The following is a 27,474-nucleotide window of genomic DNA, read 5'->3' on the forward strand; positions in this document are numbered from 1 at the left end:
ATGAACTGGAAGAATCATATCTTTGGTTCATTCTGTAAAACTAGTGTGCTAAATATAGATCTCAAAATTAAAGTGAGAATTTAAAAGGAAAGTGAAGGGAAACCTTTACTAGCAAGGAGTATGGTGACAAAAAACATACTTGTTTTGAACATTTTTGTAGAATTCATTGTGATAAAGAGGACTCCACCCATTGCCAAATCATTCATTATAATGAAGCCCACAGCCATGCTAAAAGGCCAATAACCATTACCAATCCAACCCACACCTCCAATTTCCAGTTGCTAATCTAGGCTCTTTGGCACAGATTATTTTCCATATCTAGTCTCTGTCTGAACAGAGATTATTTCCTCCACCTAGCACTATTAATACTGTTTTAGGGTCAGAGGTTGAACACCACCACAGCTGCAAATAAATGCTCAAGCACAGCACTAAAAAAATCTTAGCAGAGCTTGAATGCTGCCTGAAGTTTGGACAATGCAGCTCAGTGCCTCTGTAACCTGAAAGGGAACACACAGCTCCCCTAAAGGCTTTCCTGCACCTTTATGATGGCCATCTTCCCTGCCACAGGTGAAACCAACCTCTCTGTAGACCAAGTACTCTGACAGTATGGCAGTTTGAAGCTACCACAGTTGTGAGTCTAGCCTACCGCGAAAGAAAACTGTTCTCTGAAGCAGGCTGTCAAGATGCACAAAATTTATCAGAACCTAGCTAAGTATTCAAGATTAAGTTAACAAGGTCAAATAAAGTAAGATATCATGACATGAATACAACAGGAGTGTGTCAGCGACAGAGAAGAGGCAAGATGTGGTTGGCCGCATAAACGTTGGAAGATCACATGAATACCTGCAACCACCTTGAACAGAATTCCTGCAAATAACTACCTAGTCACTTTAGCTCATTCCATAGCACCGGATTTTAAAAGGGTGGCCTTCCAGAATTTTGTTTGCAGATGCTATCAAACACCCTTAGATGGAATCAAAAAAGTATACATAAGAAAACAACACCGACTTCTAGTGCCTGAAATTGCTCTTGTAAAGATCTGCTATCCTTAGGTGGCAACAAATGTGGCACAAATTAAAAGATGAGAACAAATTAACTGAAATTTTTTTTTGTGCCGTTTCAGTTCTTTGATACATTTAAGGAAAACACAAGCAACATTCCGTTTAAGACATGTAGATACAATTTGTACATTGCATATATCTCACTTTCAAGGCAGTCATCTTACTCTTCAAGAGAGTCCAGATCTGAATTTTCAGCTTGTTCGTAACATAGCTGCATTAAACATCTATGAGAAAACTTCAGCTTCACTTGGTTTTGTACTCTAGGCAACTTCCTGAACAGACAGGAAACAGGAAGTTGGGGCAGGAAACAAAGGTCTCTAATTTTATGTTTCAATAACAGTACAGGCTTTCGGGTGCACCATAGCAGATTAGTCTTGGTATTTGTTTTGGGGTGAGGAAGGGGAAAAGAGGGGGGAGGAAGAATTTTTTAAGAGTTCAATATTGTTAGGCTGTCCTTCATACTAAAAAGACAGAACTATATGCACACAACAGTAACAAGTACACAAAGGAACCCTTGATCAATTGTGAACTCCAGATCAAAACACTTTTTAAGTTACTGTTTTGCAACCTACAATTTACTCCACATACTACACATGGTTAGACTGAGCAGCAGTTTACTACTCAATTACAACAAAGCATCTGGCAACCACTGTATGTTTGTAAAACAGGCTTAAAGCATAAGGTGAATGTCTACTTTGTACTCGTTAGCATTCTGAATCTTAAATAAGCTACTGAAACCAAGTAAGCTATTGTGAAACCACAGCAACATGGTTTCACACAGGACCATGCTCTGCAAACAACAGTATTCAGGTGTTTCCATTGGAATTAAGACATTAAATCAACAAGCCTTAATTTATTGGTATCTTTTAATTAATTTAATCACTTAGGAGTATGAAATTACCATCTTTGTTCCAGTGGTGCAATGTTAAATGTACTGTTTACAGTGGGAGTTAAGAAAATACCTGGTATGTAATTGCTCTGTGGTTCAATTCCAGCTGGGAAGTTAGTGTTTTCAGGAATGGAATGGGTATAGTCATCAAGAGGTGGAAGCTCCGTTAGAATCTCAGTGTGCCGTGGCACTAGTACAGGAGGCAAGACTGGAAAAGCAAAATTCAAAGCATTAGTAAGATCCTCACAATACATGTTACTGTGAGCTAAAAGAAAAAGAAAAACCAAACATCTAAACCATCTAACAATTTTTGCAGATGTTTTGAAATTTTCTGAATCTCAGTACTGCTCATACTACAACTGTACTACTAGTTACTGGAAGAACAGACTCCTGAGGTGCCTCCCAAGTAAGGCTATTCCACATTAGCAAAGGTAAGTCATCTCTATTCTCCTTTTCCATCTGGACCATACTTAGCCCGCTGGAAACTGCTAGCAGTACTAGAAGTGTTTATCAATGCATTTGTTGTGTTCAACACATTTGTAGACATTTTTCAGTAATTTTACTATTAAAAACTTTCAGGAGATGGTATTCTCAAAAGCTTTATCTCCAAGAGTCTTGTACTTTTGGCAAGAGAAAGCAACACATTTCTCTTTTTCGTTTAAAATGCTATGCTGGAACAAGTATGTACAGCTATACAAAGCCAGAAGCAGTCTTCCTACCTGGTGTCTCCACTCTCTGGTAGTGGTAAGGGTTTACACATACTTCATCCTTTTTAAGATTAAAAGCATATTCACAGTTTTCAATTGCTTTAAGTTCATGGTGACTGTGAAGATCTGGCCAGCGCCACAACCGACAGTAAATAACATGCGGTAATCCTTTACGATGAGATACCTGTAGACGGCCATCGAGAGATCTATAGGGGAAAGATGTTGAGAAGTATTTACAGACTGCATGCTGTCGTCTTAATCACTCAAGCAACAGTGTACACGCATGGGATGGGTAGTTCGTGTATTCTCAGAATTCAATGGATTGACACTGCTAGTGACATTTATACTCTTGTTAAAAAGCTTCAAATGTGATAAAAATGTTGGTATCAAGCAGTGTCTTAACTTATTTTTGAGTTGCTCAAATTATTGCCAGTGAATTTAGAGTTCATTAAAAGCCACTTTACCTCCAACCAAGTATTACGAATGATTGCTTCATATACTTTTTTTTTTTAATGTAGAAGACAGTTGGTTTAAAAGAAAAAAAAATAATCACACACTTTAACAGTCCCTTCCACTGCTAAACCTCAAGGCTTTGCTGTGGCATGGATGCTTTATGGCTTTAAACATAAGAATTCCCACAGAAGGACTGCAAATAAGCCTATAAGCAGTCAGCTGCCCAAGCGATCCACATGGCAGTGTAACTGTAATGCAAAAAGCATGAATGCACATCTTGTAAGGGCTGTACAATTTATCTTCTTGACTTCATCTGCCTTGCTACCAGCTGAAAACGTTTTGCTAGTTTTAAGACAGACTGCATATGCTTACACAAATGCAGATGTTTATGATTGTTATGGGATGGGAGACAAACCTCAATACACAAATCAAGTAATGTGACATGAAAAAATAAAGACCCTGTTTAGAATTTGTCCACCATTAAACTACTGAAGAATTTACGAACAATTCTTTAGTAGCTCGTATCTGAGCCAATTAGCAAGATTTAACTGAAAGCTTGTGGCATACAAAGCAGTTTAAACACTTTGTAAGATTAGGTCTAAAGAATTAAGTTTCCCAAGTTTGTTAATATAAATACCAAATCACATTAGAGCTTGCATTTAACAAGTCTTCCCACTCTTTCATTAGCACTGGCATAAAAAAGGAATATTCCAGAATTAAGAGTTTCATTGGTCAAAACATCAGCTGAACACACTTGGATTTCTACACTGGCAAGCAAATATTTTAAAATGCTGTACCATGAGAGGCCTATGAAGCATTTTAGTCTATTTTACAGCTAAAGCATCCCATTACAGACCCTCCAAAGCCAATCCCTCCCACAAGATTTCTATGATGCGAGAGAGGGCAGAATATTCACCTGGTTTGTTCAGAGAAGCTGTAAAGGCCTGTTGTATCCCACTGATCTATCGTGTTTGGTGTACTCAGTCCCCAAATTTCAGAGCAAGTGCTGTGCATAAATTGAAAACAAAAACAAAAAATTGATATGAATATGGAATATGGTTATTCAAAACACCATGATGTCAAACATGGAATAATGTACAGAATACTTCCTTTCACATAGAAGATAGAGCATTGTTAGACTTGCATTTAAACTGACATCTCATGCTATATTTTCTATATGAAGGAGGCTATCAAAATGGAACATGTGATTCAAGGTAAATGATGTTTTTAAAAGGTGAACAAGTTCTCTGGTTTTAAGAAGTCAATACAGTTGTAATGTTCCTTAAAACAGGCAAAACTTCCTCAGCCTAGCTCTCAGAAAATTCAATTTTAAAGGGTAGTTGCTGAGTTGGGGTTTTTTTTGTTTGGTTTGGTTTTAAACATAAGCATCCCTAAGACTTCAAACAAAGGCCATGTGTATCTGAAACTGAACATCACAATCTAACTTTCAGGTACAACCACTTCAGCATTAACATCATTCCACACACACACACTGATTTGCTGCTTTTCCCAAAACAGAAAAGTTCTAACTCTGAAAAAAAGCACATGTAGCTGATACTTCTCACTGTTTCTGTACCCTCCTTGCTTAAAGTAGTAAATATTCTTTTCCATTGTACAAAAAATATCATGTTCATCAGTTTTACCATGTAGCATTTTAAGACCTGACTACATAATAACAAAACTTTTAATTGCTAAATCAAGCAGGAGGAGAGAAAAGACAACTAACTCTTTACCAAACTGGTTCAATGACAAGATCACAACAGTAATGAAAAAGGAGCCTTCAGTCAAAGGCATGAACTAAATGCAGCAGTAAATTTAAGCAATGCAAGAAAACAGCATGGGCTTGTAAACGGGCAGCAGGCTTTCAGAAGCATAAATCAAGCTCATGTCTATCACAGACTTGCTCTGTGACCACTGAAAACTGACTGTTTCTTTTATATAAGTAACACTCAGCTAGACTTTGCGCCTCAGAAAGGAAGAGAACTTAGTTCCCAAGCAATTTACATACCCACTTCCTAATTGCAAAGCCTGAAGTTTGACTGGCTGCTACATAACCTTTAAAAATTACGACCTCTTGAAAAGTTCTTTCTGAAAAACAGAAAGAAAAATCCAAGTTTATGAAACTCCTGGTTTTAAATAGGCATTGCAATTTAAATCTAAACTATTAAGCTTAGCTGATATACTCACAAATTTGGACTGAACACTTATGGGAAGAGAAGCGAGGTAAGTATTCTTCTCTTCCCTACACAGGGAAAATTCATCAGTGTTATGAAACAAAACAGGAGACAGCACAGCACTGTACACAAAACCACTTTCAGGGCTGACAGCCACCTCAATTCCACAGTGAATTTAATAAAACAAGTATGGCCTATTGATGAAGGGAATGAATGGTTCTTCCTCCCTTCTTGCCAGTCCACATGCCTCATTTCTAATGCCATCCCATGGAAGCTGAAACATCCATGCAACCAAGGAGCAACCCAAATCAATAAACTGGCTATCTGACCACAGAACCTATGTGGCTCAAAATTTGTGTTTTCAGAATTACTTTTCAGCCAGATCAGTTGTTCTACTTACTGCGGAGCTACCCAAGCACTACAAAGGAGGAGTGAGAGTAGAATTTTTGGCAGCAGCCTGCATTTATCAAAAATAAAAATGTTGAATAAAATATGGCCTTTGACATTTTACTGATTATGACACAAGCAAAATCTTGTACTAGCAGACTTTTTGTCTACTAGAGAGCAACAGACAGGCAAAGGCCCATTCACTGACATACATCCAGCTCTGCAAGAAAGCCAACTGTCCTCAACAAGTTACATCCACCTCAGATGCAGGCAGCATCACAGCTCTCCACAAAGAGTGGGCCAAAGAGCAATACTGACCATCCCCACGTTAGTGAGCCTGCGACCTCACTTTTTCATATTCTTAAGACGCCTCCAGGATGGTGGGCTGCCAGAAGCTGCCTAAGGATTGAAATAATTGCCCCAAAGACACAGGGGCAGCCTGCGGGACACCAGGCAGCAGCCCTGAACTGTACTGTGTCCTTAAATAGGCATCACTACTGCTGGTAAGACAGATCATCATGCACATTAAATTACAAGAACAATCAGCAGACACAAAGCCTGCTGCGTATTAATTGACATAGTCAGCTCTGACAGCTTACTACCTTTGAGCAATAGATCCTTTGTACAAAGCAGCACTCCAAAGCTGATGCTGTCACACAGATTACATGTTCCCAAAATTGTGGGGTGCATTACTGGTGTAAGGATGACATGCCACGTGTTTGCTTCACAAGACTTTTAAGAAAGCACATGCAGAAGTAAAATTTCATAGCCCTTGACAAAGCATGCTGAACAGAACAGTATTTTTTATTGCTAACCTCTTTATAAATATTCAAACTATCAAAGCTGACAGAGTATTTCACAAGCTACGGAAAGACAAACAGTATCCTGAAGTGACTGTGTGACAGAGACATAGCTTGCTATGAAACTGGATGCTGTGGAGGGAGGGCAGGCCATGACGTACAGAAAAAAGTGACCAGTTAGAGCAAACCTGCTGCAATATTCAGCAGCTTAAATGATAAGCTGTCTTCCAGGATGTATCCCTGCTTAGAGCTGGGATTAGATGAGCCACTATAACACTGATATTAAGCTATGACTATACTCCAACTCGAATAATCTACAGTCAAAAACAGAAGTGCCTGCAGGAAAATATTACTGTTCACAGGAAGAAACATCTGCGGAAATGAAGTGGCCTCCCCACTCCCTAGATCACATAAAAGATCCACTGCCTAAAAGATGCAAGACTGTCCCCCCACCACATCACCCGGTCGATAAACTAAGGTTCTTGGTATTCACACACACACACACCAAATCAGAACGAAATTTCTCACAACCATAAAAAGCATACTTCGTACATAGCACTTCCATGAAAGGCCACAGTATGTTCATTCATATGCAAGCAACAGCCTGACAGAGGGCACACACACCTACTCATCCCAGAAAGGTGGTGGTTGTAAAGAAGGTGACAGCATTCTGAAAGATGTTTTAACAACCACCAAAACCATCTAAAAGGGAGACAGGAAGGGAGACAGGAGGTACAGACATTTTAGTAGTACAGAATGAACACCTTGAAAAAAAATAGCAGGCATTCTCTCCTAAACCTGCCTTTCTGAAACATCCTAAATCCCTTGTGATGTAAGGAGTCCTTCTATGCCTTAGTCCATGAAGAATTTATAAGAATCAGGGACTAACATCTGTACTCATAAGTTAAGTCTTGTCTGGAAACATTCCTGGGCCCTGGAACACGATTATGTATGCTAGAAAGCTGCTAGGACATTCCCCAGCACTAGGCCATGCCAATTACTGTTCTCCCACACAATTCCCAGGTTTGAGTCGCACACCATTGGGACCACTCGCACTGGGCAGTTCAGATGTAGCCACCCTGCCCTGCTAGCTAAGAGTTTATGGACAAGACAGCCCTGAGCCAGTTGGCCATGGTGCCTGGGAATGTTCCCAGGCACATTTGATTTATTAGGAGGGAGGCAGCCAACACATATCACCATTTCACCTTTAGAAAGCAGACTGCCCTCAAACCAAAGCCTAGAAGCACACTTTGGGCTTCATGTTTTACCAAAGAAGTAAAAAAGAGAGGGTTTTGGTTTACAGCTTGCTGTATACTGCAGCCTGGTAAGCCATCACTGTTTCCAAAATACAATTTGGCTCCTGCATCTAAGCTGTACTTAAATCTTTCCTGTGTAGACAGCACAAATATACTCCAAAATACAAGCTTCAAGCTAATATACTTCCTCCCACCAGAGCAGACAGTTTCATTCCAAGGAGCACTTTCATTGCTGTTCTCAAAACAATCTGTCCGTTGACAGAAATGAGGTCAACTATACAAAAGCTAATATTTCTATCTTTTCAACACTAGCTTAGATTAGCAAATCACCATGTTCTGTGGACTCTAGCACTCTTCAGAGCAAGCTTGCTTGAATACTAGGTTGTTGCTTTTGAAGACCCCACAAAATAATTTATTATAAGGGTCTTCAGGGATATAAAGCATCAAGTTGGTTCAGTTTCCCAGGTGTTCTGAAGTTCTAACAAAAGAAAACTGTTTCCCAGAGAAAGGAGAAATGCTTAAAGGATAGCTGCAAGAAATAACAACTTTTTGAGACCCAGTGATTTTCAGGGAAAAGTCAAAGTCTAGCAGATGTCTAGTTAAGCTACCACACACTAAACCTGGGACAACTCAGTCCTGCAATTCCTATATCCCAGGACTGACCAGAGGGCTGATGTGGTGAAGAAAGGGTCAGACAAGTTATATTACTGGGTAGAATCAAAGCTTCCCAAAGTCAGAGCCTTCCCCTAAGTGGAAAGGGTTGCAAGGGTTGGCATTTCAACATGACTTTTCATCTGCGTATAAGGAGCAACATCTCAGATGATACTGTACAATTCTGGCAAGAAGAATCTTTAATGTGTCTATCAGCATGCAACAGCACACAGTATGCCTTCACTTCTTCCATTTCATCATTTCCTTTAACAGGAAAATCTGAGTTCCAAAAAAACTCTACTCTGGGCAAGAAATTACCTAAACGGCAAAGAGCTCTAGTAATGCTTCACAATTTTGAGACAAAGTGCCAAAACTGCCTTTCTTCAGCAAGACACAAAATACTGACACACGAGAAAAAATGCGGACACAGGAAAAGCCTAAATATCAAAGATAACAAAAAAATATTTGTATTGCCTAGTCTACGTATCACAGATAATGTTCCCAATCAACATCAACAGCACAAACTATCTTAGTGGAATAATAGTATCTGTAAGTCTACTACAAAACTGGACTAATCAAGTCCCAGTTCAAATACAGATGAATTATTGATCTGCCCATGAAGAATGAACACTGACAAACATGGTCTGTGCCACACTCTTAAGTAAGCAATATGATTGCTTGCTTTAATTTGTTATAGCCCTGTTGGAGGAATCCAATATCAAGTCCATATCAAATTCTGTAATAGCGAGATATAAACTACATGGGATGAAACAGCTTGAAGTAATATATTATAGGCACATTCAGGAGTTCAAAAATACAGATGGATGTCATCTCAAATGGGACACCCTGCCCAAAAAGAGATTTTCATAATCACAATATGATTAAGTGGTAAAGTATGCAGATCCATCTAGGTAAAAAAGGGAACAGGATAAGGCTGAACAGGACAAGATAAACACTGCCAATCAGCATATTAATATTAGGTCTGTGCCAGTACAATCTGATCTTAGTGAATGTAGAAATCCGTTTGCAACCTGGCTTGCAGCAGCAGTAATTCTGAACTAAAAATTTCAGCAGCTGGACATGCAGCTACACAGAACAATCCACAGTCTCCTCACTGATGTCCATATGCCAACTAAGAAAATTACCTCAGGTTGGTACTCGACCTAGGTTGCTTCATTTTGTTCAGCTTCCCAGCACAGTTAAAAGCCAGATGTACTGATGTACAGATCCAAGCAAGTATGTGCAAGTACTGTCCAAACAGCCATGACCACAGCATCAAACAAGCTGGTGCCTACACATGGCACTGTGCTGCACATACTCCAAGTCATCCCCATACTTTCCCCAAGTGCATTTGCAAGGTAGAAGATATGAGGGATAAAGCTGATAGGTCTCATTGATACTGTTTTATAGAGATGCTGTTTTATTTGAGGCTATAGCTGAAAGAACCCAAAGCCAGCAAGAGCTTTAAGCAGTACCCTACATGCACCAAAACAGTAACACATGCTTAGGCTGATATCTGTATATTACATGTTGTTGCTACTATGAATTTATTACTGGTTTTTACTGAGACAGAATGAGCAAAACAACTATCCCACTACTAAGACTGTTTACAGTATTGGCAACGCTGTGTGCTCTAGGTATTTCTTGTACTAAATGAAGTGCTCGCAACAAGTATGACATCAGAGGAAAGCAGGCAGAACCACTTCACAGATATTTACATATGAAGTACCAAAAAGTCTATACAGAAGTTGTTAAATACTGTCACAATTCATACATAACTGCAACTGCACTTTCTTCTTCAAAGTCTTGCAAAGTGGAACAGCTCTAAAGGAGCTAAAACAGAATTCAGTTGACAGCTTCCTCTTCACCTGAAGTGCCAGCACTAGCAAGATGACAAATAAAACCTGAAATACAAATACCTTCATGGTAGTCAAAGCCTGTATTATACAGGAATCATTACAGAATGGTCTTGGACATTTTACTTGCTTATTTGTGAAGTATTACACTGAACATCTAGATTATTCCTGAATCTTTCACATCTTTCAGAACCTACAGCCACTACCAAATTTGCAAGTACATGTGCGAAGTAATCTTCTCCATTTGTCTTTCTCCTGCGTCTTATAATCACAAGCCTTTCTTCCACTGAATCTAATTTGTCTTCCCCCTACATTTTCTGAGGCATTTGTAGTGCTGGAGCTGTGACTGAAATGAGAAATAATTTCAGTAAACTGTGATAGTACCTCATTTATCATTTTAACTTTCATTCTCATATCCCACTTCAGTTTTCAAATTCTAGAATTCTCATGCAAAGCCTTCCCTAAAAATGCGAGCCTGACATTTGTTTTCACTCACATTTTCACACAAAGACTAAACAAGAAGAATGTAACAACAACAGAAAAGATGATCAGGTTTTCACTTGAACTAGAGAAGTTACTTAGCACAGTCATGCAAACACCTTTACACCAGCCTAACGTTTACAGAATTTAATGCCTCGCCTGATAATTTGTCAAAGGGGCAGAACAGCGGTGCAGAATTTTCTTCAAGAGCTACACCAAGCTATCCAAAATGGAGTTCGCACAGTAAGAAATGACCATTGCCTTTATGGAATCCCATTTCCTCATAACAAATGGGCAAATGCCATTGCTTTAACATTGCTCATGGCTGTTTCTGTAAAATTGAGTAGACAGGTTAAAGTCTGCAGACTGAAGATCTGCACCTTGCACAGTAACTAAAAAATAAAAAAAAGTCCTGCTATGTAAGATCTTAGACCCAAGACTTCAGGCAGCAACATACTAAGCAGGAACACCGCTATATTGGCTAAGGCTCTGGTTCATCACTGGTGTAGCTAGACTGAAGCTGCACTCCTGTGAAGATACTGTCCCATTACGCTCCACTGATACTAGCTCTGAGAAAAGAATCACTCGATGGATGAAAGAACAGAATCCTTCCTTTGACACCAGCTACCTTCTTCCTGATGCAACTGAGGATCAAAAACAGCTTGGAGGGAAATATACCAAACCTTTGGAACTAGCTCAGAGAGGGTCTTGAAGACAACAGTAATAGGAAAGACTGATTTGAAAGGCTTAGGTGTAATACAGGTGAAAAAGTCCACAATTAAAATAGTTCATTGGCTTACATACAGTATCATATTCAGCAGAAATGACAGTTCCTACCAAATCTGCTCTATCGTGATTTCTTTAATTCTGAGTTTCAAATGTGTAGTTGCCTTCATATTCTGACCTGACAGTCCTATCTATATACTGGCAATTAGCATTTCTCCCTATTACAACCTAAAATGTCTATGTACCAGACAGCAGCAATGTTAATTTTATCACCTGTCTTTGCAAACAGCACCTCAGCTAGCTGTATAGCCAGCTGTCTGAACAAAAGTTTAGTGTAAAATGTAGTGTGGCTGGCCTAAATACCTCAACTACCAAAATGTATGTTGCTCGTGGTTTCTTTTCCCCATACTGGGGATGACAGTAAAAAGGTTATTTGCACTATGCTCGCTTAGAAAACATTAAAGAGATTTGCAGTAATAATGCAAATATTAAAGTTATTTCCATGAGATATCTATTGTACTCTTCTTCAAATCTTACATCATTTGGCATGCCTGCAGAACTGACCGATCTTTTTACTTGCATCTCCATCATTCCATATTGCAGTGACAAAATATCATCTACTCATTTAAGTGTACATAACTAGGCATACACATTCATCAAATAGCACAACTCAAAGCTACAGCAGCTCATTCCTGCATGTGAATGATGTGAAGTAATGTAGAGGTCCTGATCTCATTTTCTTGTAACAGAAAATGTAAAAATTTAGTAATTCAGTATGAAATAATGATTTTTCTTTCAAGCACCTGCTAGAGGGATGAGCTAGTATCTTAACCAAGCCTGAACAAAAAGCACGAGTGTGAATTCTTCTTAAAAATTGTTTACACAGATCTGCAGTGGTACTCCTCCTTCAGAGGAGCTGGACAAGGTTCTTCCATGGAGACCATTCTGTGACAAACACTGGGGCAGAAAAGGAGACCCCTAGAAAGTTCTGTAAAAGGCTAGTATTAGCAACCAGAGTGAATGGGTATTTGCAAGTTTTAAGTACAGGTTGGTAGTTAGTCTGCTAACAGATTCTCCCATTCTTCAGAGGGGAAACAGAGCCTGTTAAGTCTAGGAAAAGGATATTAAGTAATGTCTAAAAGAGCCCTGGTCTCCAGAAAAGAAAGCTCTTACAGAACTGAAAGCACAGGTTTCTCTCTCAGCACAAACTCAACAAAACAATAGTAAAACTGGCAGCTGGGGCATTCAGCTCCCACAGTTATGCGTGGTTCCCCAAGTGTCCCCAAACTCTTATTTAAGCAAATGGTCTTACACATATAACAAAAAAAGCTTGTTTTTCTCTCTCTCCCAGAATCCAAACCCAGACCTTTTTTCTGTGTGTTGCATATGCTTGAAGATTACTTGCTCAAAGCAGTAACTGTACTTTCTCTGCATGCCTCCCTCCTCCCTACATACACATTCAGGAATGGTACATCCAAGAAAGAAATGTTTATGCATGTACATATTTAGTGGTATTTAAACCAGGAACCATTACACAACTTCTCATAATCAGGATCCTTTTACGAATAAAGTTTACATAGAATTTTATACAGTACATTCAAAAGCATTACATCAAATAGAAAATGCAGCATCTGAACTGAGGAAAATTACTTAAGTAAACTTCCTTATAAATGGATGTATGCTAAAAAAGTAACACATCAAAACAGCCAGAAAAGCAGGGGAGACAGGATACAATTAACCTCCCTAACACTGTGGGAAAAGAAAAAAAGTCATTGAACAAGTCCAATTTACTCCAGCTTAAACTTTAGGGATGTCCACAGGGAACTCGAAAGTGGAACGTGAGGTATGAAAGATACTCTGTTATAGCCTAAGACCTGAGCCACTCATTGCTCATTTCAGGGCCAGTAGCTAGTTTCTTCCAGTTTTGCAGAACACCAGGTCAACAAGTCATCTTGATGAACAGTATAGGCTTCTGTTGCCTTTTCTAAAGGCACACTTCTTGGTCACATGTGTGACAAACTGCCTACAAAGGCAAAAATACAGATATAAGGCAGGCCTCTTCAAAGCACTTTATCCTCCTCCCTTCTCCCAAATCCTGACATGCTAGCCCAGTGCTGTCAGACAAAATAAAGCAGCCAACAGTGTTACCTTTATTTTTCTCTCGATGCTAGGAGATGCTGGAAGGATAGCACGTCAAAGTTCAAGAGCAATTGTTCCAGGATGCCATGGAAACCAAGCAGAAGTAAAATATTTATTTCTTTTCTTGTTGTCCATGTGGTCTGTTCAGATGCAGATCCTATCAAGGAGTCTTTACTCTGCTCAAAGTCAGGTGGTGAGCAGCCTGCAAACTTGTAAACTTCTAAATAGCAAGGTCAAGCAGCACAGAGATGGTGTTCAGGACTGAGAAATAAAAGGCATGCGATACAGCTTGGTTTCAGTCAAGAGTCCAAGGGAGCTGGCCACAAGTCTTACGCTCAGAGACTGAAGACAGGGAGGATGCAAAAGCAGCCTCCGGAAATCATGAGCTAACAGCTTTGATGGGAAACTTGTCCTACAGTTCTCTACTCTCAACATACCACAGCCTTCAGCGGCTGCAATCTGTATCTCTCAAACTCTGAAGCAGTCTTACTGGAGATAAGATGAACCACAACACAGGTTTACTGCCCCCTAGTCACATGTTCAAAAACCACCAACAAAATCAAGTGACTTCTAGACGCCCTGCACCTAGTGAGGGTGTCAAGTGTACACCAGCATTCACAACAGCAGCTCCTCAGAGACTAACCAGGCAGGAGGGGAAACAAACATGCAAAAAACGCAAAGAAAAACAGATTATCATATGGACCGACAAGCTCTGAGGATGTGGATGTTTGTACTTTAAGACTGCATTCTTGGAAGGGTAACTTGGAATTCCTATGCTACTTTCCTTTGTTACATTATTATATCCAAAATAATACAGCAATTGGAAAACCTTCATTGCAGCTTCTCACAGTATCTTTAGAAACATAAATACAGCACTTCAACTGGGATGGAAGTTTGTAAGTTTGAAACCCCCATAGCTGAAAGTACCATGTGCATTACGTATCTTTTAATATTAGTTTGCTTAGACAAGTTATCTGTATTTCATCTGAGAACACCACACTGGAAAATGCCTTCAGGCTTTCTGACAAAAGCTTTCCAGAGAACACAGGACCACCACCTCCTGAAAGAAATACAGGATCAAAACTCTGTTACTGGAGTAAGAGGAAGCATAACCAGGTACACACGGTCAAAAACCATCCATTTAGGAGAAGAATTAGCTCCATGTAGCTACTAGAGATGTTGCACCACATCATGAAGCAGGCAGCTATGAAGCAACTATGTTCAGCAACTCATTCTAGCTGAGAAATCACCATCTGTCCTCCACTCTCATTACACCATGCCTATGAGAACAGTTGATCAAGCAATTCATTTCTAATATTTAAATTATCACTGAAATGCTCCAACTACAGAGACAGATGACTAGCATGGTCTTCCAGATTGGGAACAATATCAAGCTGTTAAATACCTTTCTTTCACTTACAAGTTACATAAGGAACGAAGAACCTAACAGATTCATCTCAATTTCATTTCACACCACGTGGTTACTTTTTTCTGTTTTGCATTAGTAAGCAATATCATGCAGTAAGTTAAGATGACACCCAAAGCAGTTTCACAGATTAACTCTCTATCATCCTTAACAGACCTAAAACAATCAGAGGTATCAAAGGACACAGTATCTTTATAGGAAAACATCTCCAGCACAATACCGGCTGATCCACAACAAATTAGTTTGTTAACAGCAGATAGCAATCTCTTAGAAGATGGTACTTTCAAAAGACAGAAACCAGAGCTTTGCATACACATTTCAGGATGTCGTGGTTTAACCCCGGCCAGTACCCAAGCACCACCAGCAACCAAGCACCACGAAGACACTTGCTCACTCCCCACCACCCAGAGGGATGGGGAGGAGGGTTGGAAAGGAATATAAAACTCAAGGGTTACAGATAACAATTTAATAATAACAATTTAATAGGTAAAGCAAAAGCTGCACACACAAGCAAAGCAAAGCAAAGGAATTCATTCACTATTCCCCATGGGCAGGCAGGTGTTCGGCCATCCCCAGGAAAGCCGGGCTCCATCATGCATCTCAGGAAGACAAACACCATAATGCCAAATGTCCCCCCCTTCCTTCTTCCCCAGTTTATATACCCAGCATGACATCCCACGGTATGGAATACCTCTTTGGCTGGTTCGGGTCACCTGTCCCGGCTGTGCCTCCCCCAGCCCTCTTGCCAGCAGGGCCCAAGGAACTGAAAAGTCCTTGATTTAGTATAAACATCACCCAGCAACAACTAAGAATATCAGTGTCCTATCAACATTGTTCTCACATCACAGCCAACACACAGCACTGTACTAGCTACTAAGAAGAAAATTAACTCAACCCAGCTGAAACCAGGACACAGGACTAGCACCAGACAGACATTTAAAAATGACCTTTATCTTGAGCTCTCTAACCAGTATTAGTCACAGTAGGTGAGGTAAAAGCTTTTCACACAAGCTAACAGGTAAAAGCTAGCTACCAAGGGCCAAGTAAAATTTTTCTCAAGGACTCCGTCATCCGCCAAGTGGGTTAGCGGCTGATGCTACCACATGAGTGGGCTATTTTGCAACTGATGGACAGCTGAAAAAACATGTGACATTTTGATTAACCTTCTCAAACTACTGGGTATTTGGGGTAGTGAGGGGGAGGGATTAGCTTTGCAAGACATTTATCTTGTCCACATTCCTTGAAAATGCTAACTTGGCAAAAAGATTACTCTTAGAACAACACATACAGGACCTTTTAATACCTCATTTCAAACTGAAGCTGCCTCTGGACAGCTTTTCCTATGAATCATACACCCTTCTTAAGAAATCCAGGAAGACAAATGAACACAGGATATATGAAGTGCTTTATGCTGGGAAGCCACTACAGCCAGAATGTCCCCTGCCACAACCTAAGCCACACACACCTAACAGAAAACTGGTGAAAGAATACATTGAACTTGATCCATGTCCCAAACAAGAGACTATCTCTAAAGATGAGGCATATGAAAATTCAAAGAAACATAAAGTATTATATAACTAAGGCATGCAGCGTTTCCCATAAGATATTTCAAATGAAGTTAAGGTTTGAGCCATAGAGGAAGCTTTCCCAAGCAACATACTGCTGAAGAGAACTGAATGGTCCTTGTGCCGCGATTGTTGCATTGTTTTGCTAAACAATTAAATACAAAACCTAAGTCAAACAATGACATTACCATCACACAGAGTGATGTCCAGATTTTATGCGAAATATTAAAATAAAATTCACAGCTAGCAAGGAAGCCACAAAAAGGTTTGAAGAGTTTAATTGTTCAGATACAAGAAAGCACTATTTTTGAAGTGAACTTTGTGTTTGCTGAGATATTACATTGCCTTATGTGTTTAGCAAAGGCAAAATCAGGAAGGCAACTTAATAGCCAAGGTGTTTAACTACAGGCCTCTGCTCTCAGGCCCAAAACAGAATACAGAACCCCATATTAGATAGATACTGTTGACAGAAAATCTGAGTATGCAGGGACACCGTTAGATCAAGAATTAAAATCAATTTCCTGAGCTTTGCTGCCTAGAGCTAGACAGAACGGGCATGTTAAGATCATGGACAAGTCCTGAAGTCTTCAGCATCTTGCTCATGATCCATACCCAGAACACCCATCTAAAGACAATGCCCACAAGCACTCTTGCCTCACATGCAATTGTTTAACAGTCAAAGCACTTTTCCAGGAGGTCCAAGAGTTTCCTTTCCGCAATCCACCTAACAGAAGTCAACCCTGATCTACCATCTGCTCTCTGCTGAGGTGGTAGTTGCTCACTCTGTCCTATTGCAGCCAAAAAGATGATTTTCGAAGGCTTGAGGAACATTAGCATTCAATAAACAGTTATGCGGCTTCTCACTGCAAGTATACCTGCTTAAATCCTTCTTAGAATATGGTTACTGGCCAAAACGTTGAAGGTCTCCCATATGGTGAACAAATGTGCTGATACCAGGCTCCAGTAAAAATGTCTTCCTATCATTGAAGAGGCTATCACAGCATTTTTAAAACGGCTGCCACCAATGCAACTTGCAAGAGGCACGATCACTTCAGTAGGCCCTCCGCCCTCCTACTATATTAATCTCATTGAGACATGTAAGGAACAACAAAACACTCATTTTTGGTTACTAACTGTGCTTAGACAAGGCATCAGACTGCAAGATGGGTACATGGGACAAGCAGAACAATAGACACTCAAAATTTAAATACAAAGGAACTAAAAAGGTATTTTTATTATTAGCTTTTGTGGAACTCAGCAGAACAGACACACTTGAATTCTTTCCCTGATATGGCTGTTAGGTTTATATTCAATTCCCCCCACACTACAGAAAGGGAGATGTATCAATAAGCTTTGATGGTTGAAGGTTACACAGGTAAACACAGGTAAACACAGGTTTACACAAACACTGCAAGGTTCATAAGGCACTCCTGGAAAACATCATTAGGAGTCCATGAAATTAACATTTGGAGTTACCTATTAAAGAGAAAAGACTTTTTCAACCAAAAGACATGAGAGTCAAACACTGTTTCAAACAACTTCCCATCCATGAAGCTGCAAGATTTTACATCAGTTGACACCAGCCTTTCTTTGTGTTCAAAATTTCAGAACTACAGTCTAAGTTAAAAATTATTTCAAACATCAACAGAGGAACTTGACTTGAAGCCTCCCACAAAACCAAGAGGAAGTGAAGAACTGCTCTGGGATGTAACTCATCAGGTCAACTAAACACAAACTTTGAAATTCAGCATTTAAGCAAAATGCAGAGCTTTCTTCTTTTGCATCAGGCTTTTCTCTATCCTGTATTACCCAAGTATCTGAAGAAATGGTCGTTTTACCTACAATTATGGGCAATGTCTCCAAATGAAAACTTAACCTACTGAAACTCATTTGTCCATTTTGGAATATAAAGCCACAATTTGGAGGATCCTTTCTGAACAGACGCTGAAGTCAGATTACTGTGCAGCACTTGTTCAAGGGGATTTCCCCAATCTCATTGTTCTTCTGCCAATTTTGAAGCATATGCAACGAGATGTGAACTTACTCCAGCTCCCGATTGTTCTCTCGTATCCTGCCAGTCTGCTTCAAACAATGTAGCATGACAGAAGCCAATGAAAGCTGTTCATGATGAGACTACGGCATTGTATGCAGTAAATTTTAGAAGTTTTCCACCAATCAGCACTGCAAGCAAGTCAGAGTAAGTGAACAGAAGCAAGGAGTAAACAAGACATGGGAAATTACTTTTATTAAATTAGCAGGTGTAGATTACAAGCAAGATTAAATCAGTAGGGAGCCCATTAACTAGCTATTTGTGTTCAAAGCTGCAGCAGTAAAAGAACTGCAGTATGTTGTTTACCCTATAAATTCCTCCTAGACTAACAACCTGAGCTACACAATTGGGAAGTTTTTCCCATAAAATTGCTCTGGTTGCCATAAAACATTCACACTAGTAAAAACAGCACTCAGGTGTTTTGTTGCAGAACCAAGAAAAATAAAATTGGCTGGCTTCTACAAAAGAAGAATATAATGAGGAGAGGAATCTTTGCCACACCTAAGAGCTGATCTGATACAAAGACACTAATTACCACAGTATGCCAGGGAATAGTTTAGCATTAACTTGGGCTGCCTAAACCCCCCAATTCCTTTATTGCAGGAGAAACAAGTACGATTTATGAGATAACTTGGGGCTCAGTACTGACAATAAATAACACAACTTATTTTTCTTGAGTGACCAACATGTCTTCTTAATGGTAGCATGAGGTATCAGATACAGATATTATTCTTCCTAGTTAAGGGCTTTGTACCGGGATCCACTGAGCAAGTAAGTCACTAAAGTAATCGCAAGTAGCTATTTTTTCCATTTGCTTAAAATTCAGCTGCCCCAGCATCAGTTGTTAACCTGACAATTAAAGGCATACAAAAATCAGGCAAGCTTTAACACTTATTTTTGATTCTGACTCTTCCTGCTTCTTACCATTATGGCAGTCCTAATGAGAAGGAACAGTAACTTGAAAATAAAGAACTCTGATAAATTCCAACAACTCATCATCCCCAAATTTGCTTTCCACATCACTGATAGTCCAATGGGATCAATGCCTTAAACTTACACTCCCTAACCAAATAATAACAGCTTATACCAGTGAGGCAAAGAGGTGGCATTATTTACATGCCTTCCAGAAATTAAGTCAAATCTACAGGCTGAAAAATGAGAGCAAATTAAAAACTTGTAAGGTTATCTGGGAAAAAGCAGCAGAGCCAAGGCCAGAATGCACATCCCCTGAGCCCTTATCCAGTGTTCCAGTTTGTATATAATATAGTTCCCAAAATTCAACAGTTTCTCCTCCTGATTAGAGAGGCAAGCTCCTTTGAGCTATCCAGCATTTTGCTGTTGACAAATTATCTTGGCACATTCACATTTTCATATGTTGACCCACCTCAAATAACAACATGCCCATACTTTCTGCTTGGCATACCAACTCTGTAACAGATTATGCGGGTAAGTCACACAGCTTCCTGAATTGCAGGAGCTTAAAACTGGCAGCCCTAAGTACCTTTGTTGAATACTCTTAAGACTTCCTTCTTCACGATGACATCAATATTATAAAATGCTGTAAACTGAACTACGTCTACACTAAAATTTAATCTTAGTTAGAGCAATTCAGTCCTCAACATCAGCCACAGCTGTGCAACAAACCAAGCTAACAGCTATGTTTCAATATTTTTAATAAAACCTCACTCAATACACTTGAACACAACCACTACTCTTCATTTCAATCAACACTGTCTTAGAAGGCTAGAAAACTTAAGTCTTCAAGTTCATCTTCTAAAGAATGTCTTAGGGCCTTGCTGTAGTGTAGGTAACTGCTGTAATATGCAGTGTCGGGGCAGTGCCCTACTGATGCACATGTATTACTCTTTATACAGATACCAGGAATAAAGTCTTGCTGCTAAGTTTGAAAGGAAAATATGCTACTAGGAAAAAAAAATGCATTATCATATGCTCCTACTAATCCTGCATCCTACTCTGCATACCAAATAAACTGATGCTATGAATCCAATAGGAGAAAGCAAACAAACTTTAGGCTACAGTGTGGATCTAGGAAGGGCTAAAGAAAGAGGGAATGACATTATTTAACTTCCTGGCTTACTCTGCTTTGACCATTAACTGCGCTCTTGTCACACACCCATCCACAATGGCTCCTCTCAATAAACAGGAGCTCACAACAGGGTTGACCAGTTCGCAAAACAATTTTAGTAAGAAATGCCTGAAGCACTCCTTACACACTGAGATTCAAAAAGGCATTTACTTAGTTTCTGAAGACAGGCACAACAAAAGTTGTACAGTTATCTAGCTCCTTTCCCGAGCAAGCATTTAAAAATATACATATAATTCAGGAATATTAATGCCAGACAAGCTGGTATTTCTACTTGATTAGTTTGTCTGAACAGACTTCATTCTCTTTCATCAGTTTAAGAGAAACTGAAAAATTTGTGAGTGACCACCAGTTCTCATTTTTAAGTTTAGTTTTGTGATAAAACACTAACTAAACTAATTTTTAAGATAGGTTTGTAGTTAAAAGAATGCATAAGAGTAGCTTTGAAACAGATGCAAGTAATGTCACCAATACTGTCTTACTGATTGCTAACCTCATTTAGAAATAGTTTCATAGAGACCTGAAGTCAAACTTGACATGAATTTTTATTTCCCCGTTATGTGTCCACGCAAGCATCTAAAGGCACTCTGCAACCCAGTGTTCAAACATGTCGCTTTACACATAAGTAATTAGGGCTAGTATCTTTTTTTTCTATAAGCACAACATCCTGAACATTTAGAAAACTAAGAGCTACTGGACCCATTCATCTTTGGGCAGGAGATTGCCTTGGAAAACCAGGTGCCAGCTTCTGCCACCCCAGCTCTGAGAAAGGCTCCGAGGAAATTAGTGCAATCTCACAGAACTCTCTTTTTCTCTCTCTACACACTCACCCAGACTGCACAATACAGTACTATGGAACATGGACCAGTTGAAAGCTATCATCATGAAGTTATTGAAAGAAACTCTCCACACATGAAAAGGCACTCCAAAATATCATAAAACCACCCCTGAAGTCAATTGCTTTGCACTCACCACTTTCATCAACAGACTGTTCCTCTTGCAGGACCATCTTCTCACATTTTATGTTCAAGCAGTGCAGGTGGACTTTACTCACCTAGCAAGCTACCTGGCTGTTTCCTAGGCTTGAAATTTAGGCTGCACAACACCATTTACTAATACACAGCAAGCTGTCAGAGGAGTACATACACACAGGGCCAACACCAAGACGAAGAGATGTCACACACAACAGGAAGCCACTGCAAAGCACACCATCATTCTGTCCTCACTGCCCTGCAGAGGCCAGAGCCTGGCACAATGCACTTAAACACCAAGTACTTGCTTTAGTCTTTCACAGGGCATGTAGATACAACATTCAAGTCCCACTGTATTTATGGGACTGAGAAGAGCAAGGGCAATCTCATCCTCCTGCTAGACACGTCTTCCCAGTGGAACACATTCAATGTCTGCACAGCACCAGCTATCACAAGGATCAGGGGATTTTGAAGCTAATTTTGGCCAACACTCCGCAAACTCTCAGCTATCTCTTGCCACACTTCCAGGAAGGATCTCTTTGGCTTTGTTCTAAAGCATAACTTTTATTGAAATTCCAACAAGAGAAAAGCAGAGGGGGCTCTGCTTCATCCTCAGTAATCCTGTCATGAGAAAAAGTAGTCAGCTTATCAACAAACAATTTACAAGCACGCTCTTCCTGTAATCTCAGCAATAAAAACAGTGCTTTAGTGTATTCTGATGTACTGTTTTAAGTATCTATACTTATTTCAGAAAGCTTAAGATGTTCAACTATAGGCTTCAAACATTTATAGAACCAATTTACATCTAAGTGAATGCATTCAGACAAATATACTACATGGTTTGAGGATGTCCTTTACACGTAGCAGTTTGCAATTTGTGAGCTATGATTAAGAATCAATGCCCATCCCCAACTCGAATAGTGAATTATCCCAGCTCTCGTACTAACAGTGCCAAGTTCTGTTTCTGGGAAAACAGACTTCACCTCTGTCTGGATAGCAGTGTTATTTTAGGATCTACTGTGCCAATCCAACTCCCTGCTGCTGTCCTGTTGGCTAACTCACTCAGAGCTTAGCAGCAGATGTTGGGAACTCTCCTAAAACAGTTTCCAGAGGAACCTTTCCCCCACAGTGTAATTGTTGAAATCTCCTATCTTCTATGGTTTTAACTTGACAAAGAACAAAGGAATTTCTGTATTGCTGTCCTCTGAAGTAACCTATTTTGGGGAAAGATCTTAACACCTGAAAACAATTCTGGAAGCTGCATTAGCTTGACAACTCTGCTCTACTGGTGATCAAAAACATCCTTAAAACTAGGTTACTGCATGCAGCTGTGTGATCACTTTCCTGACAAATATTTCCAAGGAATTAAAAAAAACATGCTAACTGGTAGCATGGATTATATTCAAGAAAAACCATGCCTTTTACACCTAAATTAGAAATTACTTTTTATTCAGGAGACGAAAAAGGCATCAAGGTGTCATAATTTTTTACTCAGGACACAAAAAAGGCATCAAGGTGTCATAATTTTAAAAGACTCTTGCTTGTTTGCTCTCAAACAGCAGTTCCAAGCCAGCTGTCCCATCTTTAAACAGGTCTTCCCACCCCACCCCCACTTTATTTCTGCTGTTAAATCCTTTGTACACACTGTGATCAGCACTACTAAGTTCCATGTATGGAGGCTCATACTAACTAATACAGAGAGCCAACCTTCAGAAAACAATTTTGATGTGTGCCATAAGCTGTGCCTAAGTTGCTTATCTTATGCATACCATATCCTAACTCACTGCAGGGAATGAAGAAAGGGCTGCAAAACAACTAAGTGAAGGAATAACACTAGCATAATAAAGAAATCAATAGTTTCTTCAGAGAATTTCATCTTCATGTGCTTGATGAACTTTCACCAGATTCTGCAGTTTTAAGTAGCTGAATCCTCATAGAATACATCAGAAATATATATACACACACATATATATATGAGATGTACTGGATTTATGTCCTGGACACTGTAAGCAAGTATAAGAAAAGAAGTTGTGTCAATAGCATTAGTCACTTTAACATCAGGAGCAGCCTTTTAGGCTTCTGTCATCACAAGTCACATGGAAAAGAAACTCCTGGATACATAGATTTTTGCTTCACAAAAACAAACAAACAACCCAAAAGCATTACAGGCTTCAGAAGCAGTCAATATGCACTACCACACATTTTTGCTTTCTTAAGGAAAAAAGTATTAGAAAGGTATTCTGAATGTAAAGCTTAATTACCATCAGCACGTTGTTACCAGGAGAATCAGCGTATGACTGGTTCCATGACAGCAGTTTCAAAAGTTCCCAACCTTCACTACTGGCTGAAGTGAAAGATGCGCAACAGATACAGCTTTAAAATATTACTTAAAATATTACTACTTCATCCTAACAAGCTCGAAGAAACACTGCTGTTAGCAAAGTTGGTCAATAAGTAGCTCCTAATTTCAATGCTAGCCAACCACTTCACTTACAGCTGTCTGCTTTGCATTCCCAACACTCCCTTCAAAATTCTCCATATTACCAAAACCATGGAGCCCATTGCAGGGTTTTCTTCTTTACCTCTGGATGGTACAAAAATACAGAATTCATCTCATATTTAAAGCAGAAACCAGGTGCTTCAGATATCTAATTGTTGACTACAAATTCCACAAATCAGCTACATTCCTCAAAAAATAATGTTAGGATTTGATCCCCTCTCACTATCTCTCTCACTTAAGTCAGAATTGGGAGGCTGCAGAAAAAGCAAAAATAAGCTTCTGAAAATCTGGAAACAGCACAGGGATGCTATCCTCATGTTAAGCAAGAAGGAAAGAGGGCACATTTACACTACATCTTTTTACATACATATTGACTGTTAAGCAAGAAAAAACATTTTTCAGATAATACCTTATAAAGCTCTAATGGCACAGCAGGCTCTAAAGCAAGAGTTTGACAGGAGTACTAGCCTCCTCTCTGCACTGGAAGGAACTGCTGGAATTTGCCAAAGACTACAGCACTCACAAGTTACTAGCACCCCAGCAAAGAATATCTGGATTGGGATTTAAGGAAGTTAGTTTTAAAACCTTACTTCAGCTAGTATCTGCCAGATCACTTTTCACCAACATTCAACACCGCTATTTTGCGCTGTAGTTTCCTCTAATGCAAAACAGTGATAAAAATTCACCTCCTCTGCAGAAACTCAGGACCTCCCATTAAAGCTGAGCCCTGTTAAGTACTGCTCCACACTGTATCAAAAGCAAGTTTACATAGTAACTGTAATATAACTACTACTATTAATGTCCACAAAAAAATGTAACTGTTCAAGAAGAAAGTTTGTTAAGGTATCAATCCGGAAGTCATTTTGATGCTGTATTAAACACTTACACTGTACTGAGATGAGTACACAAATATCTGGAAGATAATACAGAAGTATACTGTCACCGACACATCTTTCTTTTAGGGGCCCCCTTACTCCCAACTACAAATAGCCTTTGTCAGGGCACACATGAAAGATATGGTCACTATGCAAAGCTAAACCGATTGAAAGCTAGAGATGACAAGTCCGATGGGAGTCATGTATCTCTTTATGCTTCCGCATATACTGGAAGGAAAAAAAAAAGGTGCACCCGTATATTGAGTGTTCTCATATGCCTCTGTTCAGCATTGCATCATGTGGACTGTGCCAGCAGTGGAACAGGGAAACTGCCAGCAAGGAAATGAGGCACAGCAGTGCTCTGTGGGTTCAACAACAGGTAGGCAAAAGTACGGTGCAAGATGGAGACTTCTGTGGAAGACTGAACAGATTACAACATCCAACAAATGAGGACTACCACTGTACCTGAGGAATATTCTGTATAGGCAGGTCATCTCTGTTACTACTCACCCTTCACATAAGATAAAGACCTAACAGTGTTGACACATTACCCAAATGTTGGCATGGAAGCAGAATTCAGCATGTACTACAGATGTATCTAGTTACAGCTCAGGAAGGACGCAGTTCTGCTTCCCTTCCCCTAGCTTTTCTTTAAATTTTGAAAACATAGGAGCTACAACAGCCCAGGTCAACATTACCCCAAACCTGCCACAACTAAACTCTGTAACTAGTTGTACATTATCAGGCATTTTACAAAAGCAACTGCATTTTGGTAAGTCTTTTTTAAAAGGTGCAAGAAAAGAGCATGAAGTATATCTATGCTCTTTTTAAGACAGAAAAAACACACAGCTGATCACATCAAAATACCGTGACACTGAAAGGAGTGGTTTGTGTTTCCCTACTTTGGATTCTAATAGGCTGTACTGTCACCACTGGAAACTCTGTAAATAAGATAACATGTCAGTTGACTACTCCCTCCATGGCACAGTTTGGTTTGTTAAAGGCTTGGAGTTTAGCTATCACTAGTTACAAAGTATTTATTTCATCAGCACAATCCATGCCAATAAGGAAGAAACTTCCATTAGAAGACGCCTTGTATGAAGGGAAGTTCGTGTTGTTTCTTCACCGACTACTTCTTGTGCCCCATTTGTCTCAAAACTGCAAGGAAGTGCATAAAGACAAGATCTTTAATTCTACCAAATTCATTACATATTTTAGAAAAGTGAACTTACGTGCCAACATGTTTCAGGATACACAGGGATTATGCGATTAGGATCCCACTGGCTTGCTGGGAGGATTCAGCAAGATAACTACAAATTACTTAGAGGGCTAGTGTCAAAAGGACCTCTGTACTTATTTAGCCTCTGCTCTAGATTACTGACCCACTTATGAAGAGCTAAGCACCCCTGCTGCTGTGCGATGCCAACATCCACTCCATCTGTTTGCTTCTGCTTTCTCAGAACCTCTTATTAGTCTGTGTAAGAAGTTGTGTTAAGTACCATGAGCTGCTTTTGCACAGTACACACGCTATCAGCCTCACTTAGTACATAGGCATCTTGACGAACAGCACAGAAACAATACAATGCTAATCGCTGCCCGACTACCGATGACAAAGCATACATGGATTTCTGAAAAGTCAATTTAATTCAACTTTTGTCCAAGCTGGTCTCAGTTTTGAGAAAAAGCTTGTAGGTGTTCAGTTGCTTTAGGTTTTAACGATGAAAAAGTATAGTAAACTACTGAATCAAACTCTCTGAAAATCTCCAAGGGGACCAGAAACTTGTAAAACCACAACTGAAACTTCTGCTGAGGGAATAATGCAACAGTGGCAAACAGAAGCATCCCATACTTAATATCTACACTGAGTTAAACAGTGTAAGTAAATCTAAAGGTAGTTAAAAAACCCATGCACACACACACAAACATTTGGAAAGTTAGCCCAGCTGTCACATCAGAACTGCATCTCAGCAGCTTAGCACCTCAAGCTTCCTGCTGACTAGGAAGGAAAAAAAGTTTCAAATTCAGCATTTTGTTATTTATCCCTGCTGATCTGCAGATCTTTAAGACATTCATTAAAGCGGGTCTCAAGCAGCAGTTTCATTAGCTTACTAAATCCAAGAACAAGAATCTCCACAAGTCATTACAGTACTGAGTTGACATTTGTTCTTTCTTGGGAACCCAGACTACTGCTGTCAAAGTGAAATAATATCAACAGTCTAAAAGCCAACTATGAAACTCAAGAAATCTGTATAGCACTGCTGGCAACCCTGATATGATCTCATCCTGTAATACCAAAGCCATTTCTTGGTTTAAAATTAAATCTTGTATAATAGCCAACATCACTTGAAAAGCTCTCTAGCTGCCAGCTTACTCCTAAGGTAGTGAAGAAAAGTAACGCCAAGGT

General features: G+C 39.6%; 1 protein-coding gene across 2 annotated transcripts in view; it reads right to left on the bottom strand.

Moving 5' to 3' along the window:
- Positions 1-27,474, bottom strand: part of SMAD2 (SMAD family member 2) — a 52,716-nt gene that overhangs the window by 11,543 nt on the left and 13,699 nt on the right. Inside the window, exons 3-5 of one of the 2 annotated variants that reach the window (XM_037373824.1) lie at positions 4,027-4,116; positions 2,670-2,863; positions 2,024-2,158 (exon numbers count right to left, since the gene is read on the bottom strand). In XM_037373824.1, the coding sequence (XP_037229721.1) occupies positions 2,024-2,158; positions 2,670-2,863; positions 4,027-4,116 (419 nt within the window). The remainder of the gene's footprint in view (positions 1-2,023; positions 2,159-2,669; positions 2,864-4,026; positions 4,117-27,474) is intronic. The other variant, XM_037373825.1, reaches the window with a different exon arrangement.

The sequence above is a fragment of the Falco rusticolus genome, chromosome Z (assembly GCF_015220075.1).
Source record: "Falco rusticolus isolate bFalRus1 chromosome Z, bFalRus1.pri, whole genome shotgun sequence".
Classification (NCBI taxonomy): domain Eukaryota; kingdom Metazoa; phylum Chordata; class Aves; order Falconiformes; family Falconidae; genus Falco; species Falco rusticolus.